The 19,238-nt window shown below is 33.8% G+C and overlaps 1 protein-coding gene across 4 annotated transcripts in view; it reads left to right on the top strand.

The window, feature by feature from the left end:
* Positions 1–19,238, top strand: part of LOC119634999 (octopamine receptor beta-1R) — a 29,930-nt gene that overhangs the window by 4,430 nt on the left and 6,262 nt on the right. For all 4 annotated transcript variants that reach the window (XR_005247007.1, XR_005247006.1, XM_038029485.1 and 1 more), the window contains exons 2-4: positions 14,381–15,378; positions 18,159–18,356; positions 18,436–18,607. Coding sequence is in view for 2 of the 4 variants with exons in the window: in XM_038029485.1 (XP_037885413.1) it covers positions 14,912–15,378; positions 18,159–18,356; positions 18,436–18,607 (837 nt within the window). In the remaining 2 variants the exon portion in view is untranslated. The remainder of the gene's footprint in view (positions 1–14,380; positions 15,379–18,158; positions 18,357–18,435; positions 18,608–19,238) is intronic.

The following is a 19,238-nucleotide window of genomic DNA, read 5'->3' as shown; positions in this document are numbered from 1 at the left end:
ACAAAATGTGAGCAACTTTTCTTTGAGTTTTTTAAAAATTTATTGAAGCCTTTCCACTTAACAACTAAGTTCTTAGGGCATTAGAGAGATTGATCAGCTGATACGTACTAGCGATATTTAATTTGTATGTTAAGTATACGCTAAGATAGCCAGTCTATTTAATTATTGCTCAAATTTGCATTAAACTATTTATTAGTTTATCGATTTCAGGTTAATGCAATGAATGATTCTATTGACACAAGTAAGCTGATTTTGGTTGCACATCTTAAACATGCATATGTAAAATTCAGCAAAATCCACTTTTGCAGAACATAAGTAATTTTAATTCACAAAAGTTTAGACAGTTGACGCTGCAAATGAAGCAAAATGGTAGCATTTTGTCCTCAATTTATGTAAGCCTGTATAAAAAAGTTTTTATATATATATCTAGAACGTTATGCTTGCAAACGATAAACTGTTTCTAATTGTTGCAAGGAATTTTGACAATCAGCTCTAGTCAAAAGAAGTATCTATTACTATTTTAGCGAAGAGGAAAACTCCACTTCTCTCATTTGCCAACTACCTATCGGGTCACCTGTAAATCGATGAGTGTGCTAACTTAACTAATGTTTGTTGAATATGATGAGATGAAGTTTTCATTTGTTCAAGTCGTTGGAAAACAATTAGTTGGAAACGTGTATATTTTGTGGATGGATAGGAGTGCGAATGTAGCGTTGAATAGCGTTTAATGGACCCATTTACAGTATCGTGCTGGGATGAATATATCCCGGTTTAAGCATTGGGGAAATTCGGGTATATGGAGTGATGGAATATGTATATATCCTCTTAGCGGTTTCTTGCAATCTTTTCACACGTTTTGCAAAAATTGTAACCAAATTGTTAAACTTAACTACTATGCCGTGATAGGTGGCTTAAAATACGTGTGAATGTATTGTACGGGTTTCGTTTCGAATATATTATAACTTTTTAATTAATTGTCGAAAGTTTTATAGATAAAAACAGAACATTCCTTTTTACTTCTTCTTTTCCTTCCGTATGCAATACGGAACATAATTTTTCCTACAAAACGAAATTAAAGCTAATATAAGTTTACATTAAACCTTTCGTGCGTAACTAAGTGAATAATATAATGACAAGTATGATATTTCAAAATTTTCGGCTATAAAATAATGTTCAATTAAACGATATTACTGCACGCGCAAAGGAAGAATATTAAATGAAAAAATTGTATTCGGTCGTGAAAGAATCACAATTATCCTAAAAAGCATAAAAAAGTAAAAGACCTAAGTTTTCGTGCTTTATAATAAGACGTGGTCGAAGCTTTTTTTTATTTTCAAAACAAAAGTTTTTGTCGTATAGGCGCGTGGGTATTGTAGACGTGTCTTTTGAAAAGTTTGAAAAGTTTTCCAAATTCTTTTGCAAATTTGTAGGCCGTGTCTGCGTTTTTGCGAATGGATGACTTTGCCATTCGCATTACCAACCTGTACGCAAGAACTTCCAATGTTTCTGCCAAATTTCAAGTCGATAGCTTCATCTTCGTGGTCAGGAGAACGTTCACAACAGATCTTACACAGACAGACAGACGGGCATGCTTGAATCTATTCAGAATTTAACGCTGGTCAAGAATATGTATACCTTGTAGGGTCTATGAAGCTTCCTGCTGAGCGTCGCAAACGTTTTGACAAAAGGAATATCAATGATGGCTATAAAAAGTGCTGAGAAAACAATTCAAATAATTAGGCCTCGCATGTACTGAATGTCTTCAATTAAAAGGCCCTAGCTTGAAAAACTTGAGATAATTTCTTTATAGTACTTTATAAAGAAAGTCGAACACAATTTATAATTAAGTGTAGCAGAGTTTAATTTAAATTCTTGAAGAAGGATCGCTAGAGCAAATCTTTTCTTTAAGAAAACTGAACGTTGTCGTCAATGCATCAAAATTAATTCTTTTTATCTTTTGTTTTCTACGTGACCATAACGTATAGAATGTACGTTAAACAAACTAATGCAATTTACAATTTGAATACCAATCCAGTCTTCTCGTTTATACGCTTTTTCCCATGTGGTAAACTTGAGTTGGCCACTTTCTGTTATAGTAAACCGTAATTACGGAAAACAGTGCAATAACATGAATAATGGTGTGCGACCCCTCTTAATAGCCAATATATGTACACTTGTTGTTGTGTTAACCAAGCGAATTATTAATAAAATGTGTTGCAGCATGTAGGAGTTTCGATAGAAAATATTAATAGAATTTATTCAAAGCAAAACCACAAGTTTTATTAATACATGAAGCGAACATTGTGTTTACATTTTAACGAGTCGGTATTGCAGGCAGATAGAATGCTTAATTTATTGATCTGAATTGATTGAATATTAACAAAAATATATATTTTCTAAATTAATAATGGAAGCAGACTGCGAAGAATAAAACAAATGCTTGATAAGGATAGACGATTGTCGATTGGAAATTGATATTCAAACCTTCGATATCCTTGTCATCGTGTCACTTTAGCCGGATAAGCTGCTACTTAAATGTGTATGCATTACAATAGTCCCAGATTCGCGATTACACTCTATTAAGATGAGACTGCTAAACAAATCGAGTTTTCTTCTCTTAATAGTGAACTTTGCTCCAGTTAATATCGTTCTTACGCAAAATAACATTGCATTGCTTCAAATTTTTCATGAGTAATTCTGGCGAATCGACCTAAGAACATAAATCGCAAATTTTAAATATCTGCAGACGACCATGGATAAACAGTTACAAGACGTCTGCCTTCACATTCACTTACGTATACATATATGTTAAAAGATTTTCCGGTTAATTATTATATGGATAACAACAATAATTGCCTCACATCCCTTGATTACAAGTACAAAAATGTTTGGACCCATTATAGAAGTGCATGAGGAAATACAATGTTTCGGAATTTATGTTTATTATGAGCCTAACAAAAACTAATGCTTGATAACATTTTTATGACGCCGTTGAGGGTTTTACGGTTTAGCTACAAGTTCTTGCTTGCTTGTACATACGTAATGTGCATGCCCGCAACGGATGAGTACAGGCAACGCGTAATAATATTACAAACGAATACATTATAATGGTTATAACAAAACCAACAAACGCGTATAACAAAAATGCGAACTTGCAGCAATAACGTTAAGCTTTGTTCTTGTACCATCATTTCCATTGGATCCCATTCATTACTGGAATATCAACATGAATTTTTCTTCATTACACCTAAAGCTTTTCTATGTGACAACAAAGCCGATCAATGGCAGGTGCGGTGTATGAATTTATCTATGTGAGCGTAAAATATTCATTTATATATCTACATATATGTTTCATGTAATATTAAGGATTATTTTAGGTATTTTTCTTTTTTTTATGTCACACACATTGTATGTGCATATTTTTTTTGTCCGCTACAATTTCTATGCCTGCTCGAGGTAATGTTTACTATTCTCTTAGCTATGCTTCCTTTGTAAGCATTCTTACAAATTATTGTGCTCTTTGCAACACCCCGGAAGAGGTTTACTTAAAATGAGAGTTGTTTCCTTTACGTTTAATTTGGGTATAGTTTTCAAAACTACACAGAACCAAGTATTCTCGTACGACCAGAAATAGGGCCTATCTACTCCTGGAGTTTTATGTTCTTGCGTTCATCTAATCCCTGTTTGACTGTCTAGAAGTCTGAGATGTTTAAGCAAAAAATTAAAAGCATTGTACAAACCTCTTCTATTAAACGTAATAAATAAAGTTTGGAAAACTTTCAAAAATCTCGACTTCAATTCGTTCGGGGGATTTATTAATCGATTCGATTATGTTCTGCCAATGCGTTTAACGTCAATGGGAAATTCATGTTTTATGTAAATAACTCATTCGCCACAGAAGCCTATTGCAGACGTTGGGTAAAGACGTTAAATAAAGTTAAAGCTTCTTGAGAACACTTTAAAACAGATCGCTATTGATTAAAATTGTTGACTATTTTATGATTTACTTAGCAAAGAAATATGTTTAAAATAATTTCCCAAATCGTTCCCAATTTTATATCAAATAACAATCATTTTTTCTACATTCGCGGATCTTAACTATATATACAAACATATATAACAAGTATAACAAGTTGAGAAAAATTATAAAAAAAGTAAAAAGTATTGAAAAGCTTTCTTGTGTATAACAATGTTTATATGAATTTAAATCTTTAAGTCATGTAGATAATTGTCACGTTGTCTATGATTCCATTGTTAATGATTATTAAGTATCTGTTGGCATGTTGAATAGCAAACAAGCGAGTACTGTCAAGGCATTCATTATTATTATGCTGCGATTACAAGGATATCCATTGTTAATGCGTGCATCTTTCATGTGCTCTTATGGATATGGTTTCATTCTGATTCTTAACTGTTATGAATTCAACGTACAGTTAGTTGCTCTTTTAGCCATAACGAATTTAGTTACTAAATTATTTTCTTGCCTGTTTTCGTGCTCATAAGTTCATGGACTCAGTTTGCATTGTTTAGATTTCCTATACAGTCAAGCGCAGAAAGAAATAATAAAAAAACTGAAGGCGGTACAATGCGCACATACCGGTAAACGTATATAAATATACTTAGACCCATAATCCTTGTCATTGATAGATATAAATGCCAAAGTCATTATAAATATATAAATATATAAACATGGGGGTGTATCCAGTATGCAGGAGTATATATAAGAATGTTTTATTTACGATTGTAAATAGCATACTTTCATGGTTAAATAACTATCTTCAGTTGTTGTTCAATTTAAAATGATTTTAATTTCATGCCATCGTAGCCCTTACTATTATTATTATTGTTACCTCTCATGTTATATGTGTTTCGTTTACTTTCATTGTCATAGACATGTCATTGCAGTCATAATTTAATTCGTAACGTGCTGATTGAATACAAATACTTGAAAAGTAAATATCTATGTTATTCAAGATAAGTGCTTTATATATAGTTCTTAAGTTTAGTGCAAAATCACTTCCTACCTTATATTATTGTAGCTTTGATTATTTACAACCAAACATCGAGACGTTGCAGGAACTGAAAAGAATAAAGAATAGGTCGTTTAGTATAAGCTAAATGATCCATGTCTTAGTTTAAATTCAACGCGTACTATATAGGAATTTTGAACTGAACGTTCAAAGATACAGATTTATTTTCAAATTTGCGGGCGAAATGTATACGTTTTCACGGTTTTCAAACCTCAAGAATTCCGCAAAGAATTATGCGGACTTGTAGGCTCATCAACGGGCACAAGTAGACATGAGCAGAACAAAGAATACGTATGTACGCTTGATAAGGTACTTGATGCCCCTTTGTGCTGCGCGGTCTTGATGGAAATTCATAGACATTAAACTCTTCTAATTTCACTACATAACATGCCACAAGCTAGTCACAGGGGAACTCGGTTGCTCATAGCTGAGTACACTCGATAAGTATAGATCTTTATCGACTCTCACTTATAGATGGTATCCATCGATAATGTACACGCACACGAAGTTTTTCGCCAGCTTCGGTCGGATAAATGAAGATGCGTCTAAGATTGTCGCGATGAACCGCCATATTTGAAAACGAGGTTTGTCTACTTTCAAAACTGCAAAGTTGAGACATTGAAAGAAGAGACAGCCAAGGTAATCAGACAGAATCTGAAGAAAGTAAAAGAAGATGAATAGAGACTGCTCCCTATTCATGAAAGATGTCTAAATTTCGTGATTTTCACAATTTGCCTTTCAGTATGCCCCACGAAGCCTCACAGCAGGGCACAGTTTCTAATCAAAATTTCTACTTATATTACTAAGCTTTACGCTTAAAGTATTGAGCATTTGCAAGAAAGCGCATAAAAGCTTTACAAAATGTGTACAAGTTTTTTCCGATAACATAAAAATACTAAAAACAAATGTAATAACAATGATGGTAGGGAGCAAAACAGCTATTGAATTATTGAAAATATGAAGATATGATCTTGCCGTGCACCACTGAAATCTTAAGGAACGTAGGTTTTTTTTGGAAATTAAATCGAAGGTGAAAGTTTGAAACAAGAAATAATTATATTACTAAGAAAATATAAAATAAGGCATACAAAGAACGTCGCAACCTGTCATTTTTAAATCACTACAACGTTATACGTGCGCTCTTCACTTTATTGCACTGAATAATGGAAAGGAAAAATATAAATATAAAAGGATATATATATGTAATGACGGAAAAGTTAACAAAACCGTTCGATTTTCTTAGGTAGACAAAGAAACGGGCGGATTTCAACCCAATTAATTCCCTGAGGGTAAAGAGCCGGTATTGAGTCTACATAACATCGTTAGGAAATCGACTGCACAACGGACGCATATTCAAGTATTAGCGTCACCAAGGTAGGTGAACATCCAGATCGGCTAGATCTGATTAAAACGTAATGCTTTTGGTCGCATGAAAATCTTGACGCAACGAGCAAATCTACATTTCTCAATGTTTGTGAATCCTTGAAATACTCAGTAGTAAATGAGTTCTTTCTAGAGAATGAAAAGCTGTTTGCATTTCTTTGTAGGCGTAATTCCAGGGAGTATAAAATGAGCACCATGTAACCAAGCTCCCTAACGTAATGTATACCGAACGTACGGACTGACCTGAAAAACAGGCCTCTAACATGCGATTGATATTCGGTGTTCTAGATCGCTATGCTGGTTGATTGGTTTTAGATCAATATTTTCATTTTCATTCTCCTTTTCGAACATTGCTAAAATGCTGGTTTCATGCTTTTATTTATATTTCGACATGCAAGCCATCCAGCCTGAGATTATGTTTTGCATTCAAACTGAAGTCAAAAACTGAAATTAATTAACACGTTGTCACGTATATATTACATGATGTTTGACAAAAACATTGGTTTCATGGCTTATTAACAAATCAAACAACTCTACGTTTCTTTCAAATTTAAAATTGCTTCCTTTCCAAACGTTGCACTAATTTTGCTTAAAGGTCTAAATTCTTAAAATAATACGCACACATACATACATGTGTGTATCATCAACATTAATCGTGTACACATTTCATAAACATTCATCATTCCAATCGTAAAGGAAAATTGAAAAGAGACAAAGTAGTTTGAGATAAAGTCTTTATCTTCGCTTTCCTGCCATGGGTCGGTTGGTGGCTTATCGTACCACTTTTCTCGAAGCATTCAACACGCAGACATACATTATGGGTGACAGTTATTAAGCTCAGCTGGTTTGTTGGCATCTCTTTTCGTATAGTAATTTCATGTCATTTTACATTTGATTGTTATTGTTGCCATTGTTTTTATATTTGCATATCCAACAGTTCATCTGTACATGCGGACGGTCTCATTTTTCAGTTATCTACACAAATACACATATGTATAAGCACGCTTCTCTTTGTTTTTTTTTTTTTTTTTTTGATACTTTTATTTTTAAATTGTCCTTGAAAGGATTTTATTCTTCTTCTGTTTCTACTTCTTCTTCTTACTATATAACATCATTTAGTTTATAGTTGAAATTGATTTTGTTCTTTCTGTTGTGCTCTGCATAACCAGAGAATGCACAGTGGCCTACTATTGTTGGCCACCATGTGGCATAAGTTGGGAAGCGATGAAAATATATCGTAAGGTTTTCGTAATCATTACCGTTCCAAGAGTAGACTTTCCAACCCATAAGCATGCCCCAAAAAGATTTTTTTACGCTTTGACGACTAGAATTTTCAGATTTTATAAAAAAAATATATACATATATATATAGAAGCACTCCTCATGTACTGCCTGTCACCAGATATTAAGTATTCGAAATTCTCATTAGTTTTTTTCAAAGATTTCAAAGTAATTCTTTCCCCAAACTAGATTTTCTTTATTCGGAGATTACTGTTGTTAACGTTAAATTTGCTCGTTTCTCTTTTTATTACAATTTAATATAATTTCAAATTTTATTTAATAGCAGTGGAAGCTGTAGTTGACTTTGAAACTTTCTCTTTCTTTCTCTGTTCAGCATAGTTTTAGCTTCATATCAGTATTTTTCCTGTTTGTCAGCTTGTAGTTCCCATAGCACTTTATCACTGCGTAAATTAAATTTATTTTCACTGTACTGCACGGTCCCGCCATTTCTTATAAACCGTAACCTACATCAGCAAAGTTGCAAGACAAAGTTTTTTTGTATATAAATAAATACACATGTCTGTCTGTATAAGTGCATATAAACTTGTATGAAATATTATTAGAGAAAAAAAAAACGCCACAACTAATTGTTACGTAACAAAACTAAAGTTTCTTTTTTTTGTTTTTTTTTTTTTTTTTGGTAACACGTGCATATCATTAAAATAAAAGTTGTTTTCGAACAACTTACGTTTGAGTGCGCTTCAGTTTCTCTGCCTGGAATAAATTAAGCAGGAGAAGAAAACAAAATAACGACAACATTTAAAATAATCCAAATTAAATTATTTTGATTTAGTTGGGCATCAACCTGTGCTTGCGTAAGAGACCAATCTCACAAATATTTGAACGGCGGCAATTTTCCCAGCGCTTGCATATGTACAAAGTTGGTGAAAATGCGATTTTACTCCATATCAATTGTTCCGCTTATGGTTTTTATGACTGTTGAAACGAGTTTAAGTAAAATCTCCTTTCTACCCATTCACAAAATTTCAAAGCCGTTAGTTGAATCGCAGTAAGTGCAGATATTGGAGATCGGCAACCGGGTCTTTTGAAAGTGTACGCTTGCCTGTGTTACCTTTTCGAATCAAGTAACCCTACTATTCTTCGTGCTTAAGCTAAACTAAAGCTTATGACATTTTCAATGTCGTACAATCAATCAGCTGCCAAGTTTTTGCACGTTTGCATCGATTTAGTGATACACTTGCAATTTGATATATTTTTTTTTCTTTCTTTTAATTTTGTGCGATTCTTTGCATTTATTGATTTAGGTAACAAGTTACAAGTAACTAAGTTATATATAACGCCACGCGTTGAGTCTATTATTTCGGGTTCGCTCAATTCAGCTGAATCTTTATTGTAGATGAATTTTGCGTACATTTAAATAAATAATGGATAAATAAAATTAATGCAATTAGTTTTAACTATATCCCTATAAGATAAATAGTATGATTTGTTAGACAGCCGAGCTATTACAAATTCTAAGTGAGTTGGTTTCTTTGCGAGTCTACTGCTATATAAAGTAAAAATAAATTCATGCGACAGTTAAAGTCAAACCATATCGGTGTTAGTGTGGCGAGGCTAAAATTTCAAACAATTCTTACAACGAATGATATGAGTTCAATTTTAATTGTTTCTAAATTAAATAACGTTTATTTAATTATTATTGACCTGATTTTTATACGTAGCACGAACAATGAGTCAGAGTATGATAGAAATAAAAAATTGATAATAAATTTTAAAATTTAAAGCTTCTTGATTAGCAAAATGATCTCTAACTCTCTCTCGTCTAGATGTGAAATCAACGAACCGTAACGTTTACAATGATGGAGAACTTGCGCTTATATTACATAACGCTAAACAAAAAAACGAATGGTTCATGATTTATGAATGAATACCACATAACTGCTATTTTGGTTGCAATTTAAAATGCAAATCAAAGTATAAATACGTACGTACATATAAATGGACTCTTGCTGCGATATTGTCTAAGTGTTTTTCGTTTTCTTCCTTGTAACGTTTGCGAATACTATGTAATGGTTGAAACTGCAGTGGCCCCAAAGGCATCAGGGATGAGGAATCAAAAACAAACGTCCTCTCTTCTGTTCTCTACATGTGAAGGTTGCGACGTCGTAGTAGTTTGACAATTCGTACGTTAAGATGACCGACGGATGCTAGAGTAACTGCACATGATACGGTAGAAATTTTGTTTGCCGGCATTTTTGTGTGTTTCTTTTTGAATATAATTCATGGTCATTGGGAATCTCGTTTTTTTTCTATTTTTTGTTTTTTTTATACGAAGCATAATCAAATGTTGAACGTACTCGTATCCGTAATAATAAGAAAATTACTTTTAATAATATTATTACAGATAAATTGCAATGCGGTACTACCTAACTTTTGCCGAAAGATTTTACGTTGAACATATAAAATTTGTTAAACTCTTGCTTTCAATTACAAAAAGCAAAAAATATGTTCTTATTGTAACGAATTTTAATTAAATACCGATTGAAGTTTTTTTTTTACTATCGCCAGCTTTTTGAGAGTGGAGACAGTGTACAACTCCACAGACATAAAGTAGGTATGAAAGAAAGAAGAACATTCCACAGAAAGATTAATCTATAACACAACATCGAGCGAGAGCATATTAAATGCTATAAATTGAGACGGTCATGTTGCCGTGTGATTTGAAACCGTTTTGTCCCCTCTTAAATACTGTTTTACTCAACCCTTATTCAAGCCCTAAATAGTATATGAATAACAACAATATTCGATGGTTTATGTAAAATATAATAAATTTTATATCAATGGACGAGTTAACCCAATTAATTATGAAAGAGAGATGTCACGCTCTTAGACTTGAGCAGTAAAATAAGAGAAGAAGTAAATTTTCGGGCAGTCTGATTTGTCACGAGAACCATTTTCTGATTACTGATAGTCCAATGCTACTATCTGACTAACCGCTGTTCACGGAAATCCCCGATTATCGGGTGACGGTACATATCCTGAGCGGAAGCGGGAAATACTTGTGGATGTGCATGGTAGAGGTGCGCATCGTTAAACACAGGTTCTAGCACTTCAGTTTATCTTAGTGAAGAATTCCACTTTGGTGGTGCCATTCACGGCTTCACTAATAACATTGTACTAAAAATGGTTCAACTTTTCCTGTACAGCTGGCTTGCTTTTCCGCTTCTTCTAAACATTCATATCGAGCTGCTGTCAACGTCGCATTCCTAAATCAAATTTTATTTTCAGCAGTTATTCTCAGAAACTGAAAAAGGTAAACGAAGATAACGGCTACCATATTAATAACTCAAAATTAGGAAATACACGAAACATGATACATAATCAAAAATTTATAAAATCGCTGCATGCGTGGCCATGCAAGGTTTCTCTCTGTTTCTACGCAAGAATGTTTAAATGAAAATCGATTTAAAGAAACGCTGCTGACGCTCGTTCTACAAAAAGCGATTTGCACGAAAATATTTTCTTTTTTGCTTTCCCTACGATTTTGGTTTTGCTTATCTATTGTATGGCAATTGAATTCTATCATTATGCATATTTCATTGGCACGCACACGCACACGCACACATGCAAATTATCTGCACTTGCATTGAAAGATTCACTATGAAAATTTGTACAAAACAAACATCAGATTCGACTGCAGGCGAATTTTGGACACACTGCACCGTAGGGTTCGATTTAAAAAAACACCTTTGCTGACGAGCTTTTAGGCGCTGCGACCAATTTTTTAATCTAAATTTCAAATCGATATTGTCGCACATAGCCAGAGAGCGCGTGTACGTGCTTGCAAGCAACATTCCGAAATCTTAGAATTCCTCCAATTATTACCAAGCATTAATGGAGTTTTGGCAAAGACGTTAGTGCCAAAAGAGTGTAGATAGGCGAGCAGAAGAACGTGACTGACGGAACGTTTGAGAAAATTCTTCTCCTCAAAAATATATACACACGCCATCATCTCTCCGACATTGGCAAATGGTGAGGCATAGCGTAGCAAGTACGTCGCAAGCTTTGTGAGTAGATATAAAAACAAAATTCAGTCCAGCTTTTTTATGAACAATATCCAGAATGTCGAGTCGCATGCAAATGCAAACGGGATACTTGAGATTATATTTACTTAGCATGAAATTCATAAATATTGTTTGTCAAACATGAAATTGAATCCATGAGGACAGGATTCTTTTATTATTGTTTTCTCTTTTTTTATCTTTCTCCAGACAAATAAAAATACGTACGTAAATGTCCAAAAAGAATGAAAAATAACTAAATTGAATTGATTTTTTTTTGTTTTGATTATGTGCAGAATATCAATGAGAGCACTTTAAACAAATCTCCGTACATTTAATAATCATTGGTATTGCGATTAACAGTAAATTTTTGATTTTGCCAATAAATGATAAATATAGACGAAGGGCAACTTTTGACGAAGAAGCCTTTGTAAGAGCTCAATACCCCATAAATATATAGTAGGAAAACGGAAATTATGATTAAATTATGATACCGTTCGTATTTAAGGTTTAGAAAAGATAGGCTTCAAAATGGATTGGAACAAATTACTTAAGTTTAGTTCATTGATTTCCCTCATTTTGCATTTTTTACTATAAGCAAAGACGTATACTTATATTTCTAGTTCACTGCCTATATGTTAGATCACGAACTTGATGTCGGATTTTAGCTGGAAGTATTCCCTTTCAGTTTTCTATTGAACGTACATACGTTACGGATTTCTTGAGTTCAAAATTCGACTTTTAGTTGAAATATTTTTTTATTAACGGTAATAACTCTTTTATAAATATTGCTGAAATAAAACGAAGAAAAAAAGGGTGCACCAACCCTTTACCTGTAGTCATCACTACGACGTAGTGAATACGATGTATTCAGCAAGCACCCCTGCAAGCAATTATTTAATAGTTGAACGTTCGGTTCTAATTGACTTAAGCGTTGTGGAAGAAAATTCCTCGCAAATGCGGCCTTGATCGTAAATGTATTGAAACTTTTTACCAAAAAGGTTACGCAGGCTTAGAACGAATCGTTTAGTATCCCTTACATATATTTTAGTTTGCTTTATTTGTAATTCTACGGCGTTAGGAGTTTCCAGGTATTTTCCAAAATACTCCCATTATAGACAAGTTGTTCACGACCTTAACATCTATATCCAATATTCCTATGTGTGGATTACAAGTAAACTAAGAAAATCAACTTGCCTTTGTTTACAAAAGCAAAAAAAATTATTCATAAGATTTGAAGCTGCGGCACTGTGCATCAATGCAAATTGTAAAAGGTCAAAGTATGGCGATGATAGTGCATATGGATCTTGAAAGTACTATTACCACATTTTCGACACTGAATTATGGCCGGATAATGTAACAGTTACACGCATTTGCAAGAATTTCAAAGCGCATTGCCTAAATTACCTCGAGCCCCTTGAGTAATGAAAACACATTAATTGCTAAGTATGAAGGTGTGTTCTGTCGCATTTTATATAAAAATTTAAACTTGTGTGTACCACTGCGATTTTAAGAGAATTTGGCATAGTGTGAGAACCTTTTTAATAATTCCTTCAGCAACTTTTTCTCTACTTTCCAAGAAAAGCACTTAAAGCATAGCTATTGTCATTCAAAAAGTGATGCGTTACAAAAAGAATAATAAAAACTCAGGCGCCTTTTGTTCCTTTTCATCATTATGTGCACGTTAAGCAACAAACATATAAATGCATGAATGCTTTCATTCTCGCGCAGTAGTGGAAACCACGTATTTTGAAACTCTTCTTATATGTGACCAAAAAAACAAAAAATGTGCATAATTTAAGAAACCCTCTAACAACAGGTTTTTAAGTTTCCTTTTTTTTGCATGGCATTGAAAAATTGTAAAAAATGATTCAAATGTTTGGTACAACACAGTTTTATACGTTCATTAAATAGTTTATATTTTCCTTCGAACAGCGGATTAGTGCCGTGTAGTTAATAAGAAAAGTAATTCAAAATGCATATGTCCACCCGACATTGTCTATCGGACTAGTACTAACACACAGCAGCTCATGAATGCTGTAACATAAATATAAGAAAGAACGTAGCCTTTGTTCGCTTACAATTTATCCAGTGAAGTTTTCGCATTAAAGCGAGTGTGCGTGTTTTGAAATAAACAAATTCTTGTTGAAAAGTTTTTTAGCTATACTTTACTATATAGATAGGCCTTAGGCCATGGATTCTACAAGTTGTCTTACTTTAATTGAAGGTTTGAGCACATGTCAGCATGTAGATATGCACGTGACGAGTAAATCGCTAAAGATTTATATATGCCACTATTTTGTGTCCTCATTTCATTACCATATAACGCAGTTGATAACAAGTTTCAGTTTAAGTTTAAAGCGTCACTTACTAATGTCTTTTCTTTCTGTCTGCGATGCTATGTATTTTCCTGCATAGTTCATTTTGTTTTAATCAAAGAACGGGGGAATGAGGATGTAATTGATCTCTGTTTTTGGCTCAAGTTCCAATTATTATTTTTTCGTCTTAATAGCGCACGAATTATAATTTTTAAGTTATTATAGAAATTCGTGTGGCTTAGTGACACACTTGCTGGCGGTAAAATAGGAATTATTGTCATTTCTTTGATGCTCGTGGAAGATTCTTTCTTAAAACTAAATTTATAATTATTTTCAATTACTTGCAGACAGGCGCAAGCGGTGGACAATTACTAGTGTGATCATTTACAGCATGAGAACAAGCCATTTAAGATTTAATTCTGGATATTATTGCCAAAATTAACAATTAAAGCGCCAACACGACCAACAAGCACTTCAGCAATTATTGTTATCACGCCATGGTACATTAACCACAAAATTTCTAATGCATAACACAGATGGTTATAACTATGACACTGATATAGATGACAAAACTGAATAAAGCGAGCCGTTGCAAGAGCAATTTCAGTACCTTTCATATATTGAATACGAAGAGCAACACCATTTAAACATAATTATGGACTATCGGCTAATATTAAAAAATGTGATCGAATTTTCGAAGACATTTTTTATTGTCTACTAAAATTTTTTGCTCACATAACGAATTTCAACCTAACTTTGAGTACAATGATAAGGGAGTATCGGCAAAGTATTAGTGTTGCGCTCTGTAACCCACTAATGATAACCGTAGCGATAAGGAAAACACCTAAATAATATATTTCTCGTGTCACAAACATATAATGCCTATAAATGGATCATCGCCACCATCATCGTTGCTATTAATACGATTATCTTCAACAAATATCACATTGATGACAAATGAAACAAACGCAAACTCCTCTATAGCACTCCCTAAACCTGCGCTGTATTATGGTGGTCAACGGTATAATGTCATTGATGTTGAGCAAGATGCCATTGCCAATATGAAGTATTTAAATTTTGTTGCCAATGGCTTGGTTGACGAAAACGTTATGGTAGGCAATGACGTGATGAATGATGCTGTTAGCATAGGTGGCATTGCTGGTAACGACGGCGGTGGTAGTTCACTTTACGGCCCCAGCAGCAGCTCGGTTCCTGTTGATGCCTCTAATGAATCGCATTTAACCTTTGTCATCGTCAAATGTTTCATAATCGGTTTCATCATACTTGCTGCCATCCTGGGCAACATGCTAGTTATCATATCCGTTATGCGACACAGGAAACTGCGGTAAGTTTGCATACTTGCGTCGAACTTTTCTACTTTGACTGTTTACAAAGCAAGACTTTTGTGGAAAAAATAGACAGCAAAGGAGGGATTTGAATCCGCTGCAATGTGGCGAATATAAATAACTATTCATTTGCAGGTGATATGTTAAACAGATAATCTTTCTTATTTAAACGCTTGATACACTTAATCAGTTTCTTTTAGTTTTACCCATAAACACTTTCATGTTTTGGTTTGCATCTTGCGGCAAATATATCTTAAACCCTATAACTGTCTCGCTACCTGAATAACCAATAAAAAAACAACAATTAAAAAAACGATTTTGAAGAGAACGGCAACTGTTTTTTTTTGGGTGGAAGAAAATATAATACAATAATAATATTTAACGAGGTTATAGTTATAGTTAAATATTAAAAAACAATCGTTTTGAAATATAAATAAAATGAAGCAGGGGGCTTTGCGACAAACACCGTAATTGCTACAAAATTGGATTAAAGACCACAGAAGGTTCTTTATCCTACACATCTATATGCAGGAAGCATGCGGGATTTTTCAGAAATATTGATTGTTTTCAGAAACAGGAATTGCGTAAAACAGTTCGATTTTCAACCGAAAACAGACGTTCTCTTATTAATAATAGATGTGTAAATTAACTTACCAAAAAGTAAGTATTTTCCTAGAGGAGATTGTTTCGAAAACGGCAAGAAATATAAGAGCTTTATTTATTGGCAGAAGCACTGATAGCATTCGAATATCACATTTGCTCAAAGAATATCTTAATGCAGTTACACTTATACATTTTGGCTTGGATGTGCTTTTAATTAGACCTAAACAGTTTGCAAAGGTATTTGTCAGTGTATTAAAGACGCTACGAATTAGTAGGTAAAACATTAAGTTTAAAATTCCACACAGCTGCTCATAGCACTGGTAGTCTTTTCGGCCGAAATTTCGAGAGATGTAAGTTATTATGTTGATCTCTTGATCGAAAAGTGTCTAAACTGTATAAACTCTAAATGGCTTTGCTGTCATTTTAATGAAGGGGATATAAATGGTTCGCCTAAGCGTTCGCAGAACATAAAATCTTATTAATCAAATCCTGTTCTGACTTTGAGACCAAGTGGTAGTCTGAAATCGCAAGGACTTGTTTTTGTGCAGAGTTTGAATTGTCATCATGTTCGTCACAAGGAGAATGTTTTCTTTAAGTTCTGAGATAAATTTGCATATTCAGATAATGTAAAGCAATCTCTACGTTTGTGTGATGTGCGAGAGGAAAGGTGGCCTACAAAGAATGCATTAGATATTTTTTACAACGGCGTAATTCTATCACTCTTAAATGACATAAAATTTTCTCGCTTATTTTCTCAACTAACACTTCGAAAAGAGGGAGGCGCAGTCCAAATAATACACAATAACAAGTAGCTGTTGCGCCGTAAAAATCCTCAATGAAATTCCTTTTTCTACAAGTTGTTTCAGTTGTTGTTTTTATCGTATCATAAACACTACACCGAGGAATACAATATCTTCTGCTTTGATTTCAATTTTTAGTCTCTCTACTATACATCCCATAACTTGAGACGCAGACCAAAAAACAAAGCACAATTTAAAGAAGTAAGCAAATTATATCGGGCTATGGGCGAATCTTGCACACTCACCGTCTTTAGTTTAAAATACTAAAAGAAAATAAATTTCGATACTCTGTAATATTAAGAGGACTTTTGTACGGTCACTACAGCAATAGAACGTACATGGACATTCGCCCGCATGCATTTGTTGTTAAATCTCTTATGACCTACCTACGTTAGTTAGAGCTCCTAGTCCCCAAATCATACAAACTGTGACACAATTGTGATAAAAAGTGAATCATGTTACTTTTATTGTGGACATGAGTCCACGTACGCGTTGGTCATATTCAAAAGAAAATATTTATTATAAGTGGCGTGCGTAAATGTGATATCAAAAATATGCCCACAAATAGCGGTTTTCCTTGGACGAAGGGAATCCCGGATTCGCTCTGCGACGAACACAATTGTCTCATTCGTCGTTCATGTGTTTTATAACATAGTTTATGAATGTTTCATAAAAAAATCTTAATGAGATTAATGTTTCCTATGATTTATAGCTTTTTCCAGCAAATTTTTTTTATGTTTAATTTTGTTTTATGTACAGTTACTTTTGCGACCGTGAATTTGTACATAAATACATGCTAGCACGTGAGAATTGAATTAAAGGAATTTTAACTTCAAACCAACCCAGCCATGCCATGTAAACTTTCGCAATTGCAATCATGTTTCATTTGAGGTGGCTATTACGGCCAAATTATAATTTTATATAATCGTTAGAAAACTAACCGGCACTTATTATTAATTGCGATTCTGGACTTTGCGCTTGGGGGCGCATGGAAACAAGGCATTCCATGTGAAGCAATATGTACTTCTCATTCAAATTAAATTTGAAACCAGATATAATTTTTATTTTTAAGAAATTAGGGCGTCATAATTTTATTATTTTTAAGTAAGTCAACCGAGAAGAAGCTGCACTTGTAATTTTTAATAGCAAATGGCCTTGAGAACACGCTCCAGTGTGCAATTGTTCTTATCAACACGAAAGGTGATTAGATTGAAATCGGAGCCTGACGGGCGAATAGGGAATCACAAGCATTACTAAAAATTTTCAATTACGACTTTAATAATTTATTTGAAACAATCATTCAGTCAATAATTTTGATATTTTCGATTTTCTCTTTCTCTCATCCTGCATCTCTTTATGCTTTTGCAAACCTATAGCATAATAACCAATTATTTTGTGGTCTCACTAGCAGTTGCGGATATGTTGGTGGCGCTTTGTGCTATGACCTTTAATGCTTCCGTTGAAATATCCGGCAAATGGATGTTCGGTTCGGTTATGTGTGATGTCTGGAATAGTTTTGATGTATATTTTTCAACAGCAAGCATTATGCATTTGTGTTGTATATCAGTGGATAGGTGAGCATAAGTGCGCACAAGGCAACCACTGCCCTCCTTAATCAAAAGCGCGTCAATTATACTATTTTTCTTCTTTCAGATACTATGCGATTGTTCAGCCGTTGGATTACCCTTTAATAATGACTTCGCGCCGTGTATTTATTATGCTGATAATCGTGTGGCTGGCTCCCGCTTTACTCTCATTTCTACCCATATGTTCGGGTTGGTACACAACAAGTGAAAATTGGAAATACCTTAAATCAAATCCAGATGTAAGTAAAACTTACAAAGAAAAAAAAGAGAAATTAAATATTCATCATCTGGGTCTTAAACTTTCCCCCGCAAAGATATCTATGAATTAATTTCCCGCCCACACTTTTCGTTAATGATAAACCAGATAAGAAACAAGAAAACAAAGTAAAAACAAAAAGTAATTTTAATTTAGCTTACTTTTGCTTATAAACACTAAAGGCACTTAACTTTGACACATGTAAGCTTTCCATTAAATTCTGTCATTTGCTCGCCGACTTCCTTATTACGGATTTTTTTTGCTTGCATTTCTTTCTCTCCTTTCATTTTATTCTCTTATTACTTGTTCCATGTTCGATCACCTTGACACACATATTTGTCACTATTAAATTATGCCCTCAGTTTCCCTTCAGTCGTCACGATTTTCCCGTTATACGGTTTGTTTGCCCAACGCCAAACACGTTAATGTGTTTGTTTTCTTTAAATACGATTATAAATACGAGTACATCACCATTTGCGGTAATTTTACTTGGTCGTAGTGCACAGGCATTGAGCTGGCGTGGTACACACGCTTGTGCACGTGAAATGGCTTATCACATACTGCTAGCATAACATGAGATATGAACAACTATAGCAGGCTTCCACGCTTTCTCT

The sequence above is a fragment of the Glossina fuscipes genome, unplaced genomic scaffold (assembly GCF_014805625.2).
Source record: "Glossina fuscipes isolate IAEA_lab_2018 unplaced genomic scaffold, Yale_Gfus_2 3, whole genome shotgun sequence".
Lineage (NCBI taxonomy): Eukaryota > Metazoa > Arthropoda > Insecta > Diptera > Glossinidae > Glossina > Glossina fuscipes.
The sequence above is the reverse complement of the archived record's forward strand: the minus strand, read 5'-3'. Positions and strand labels throughout refer to the sequence as shown.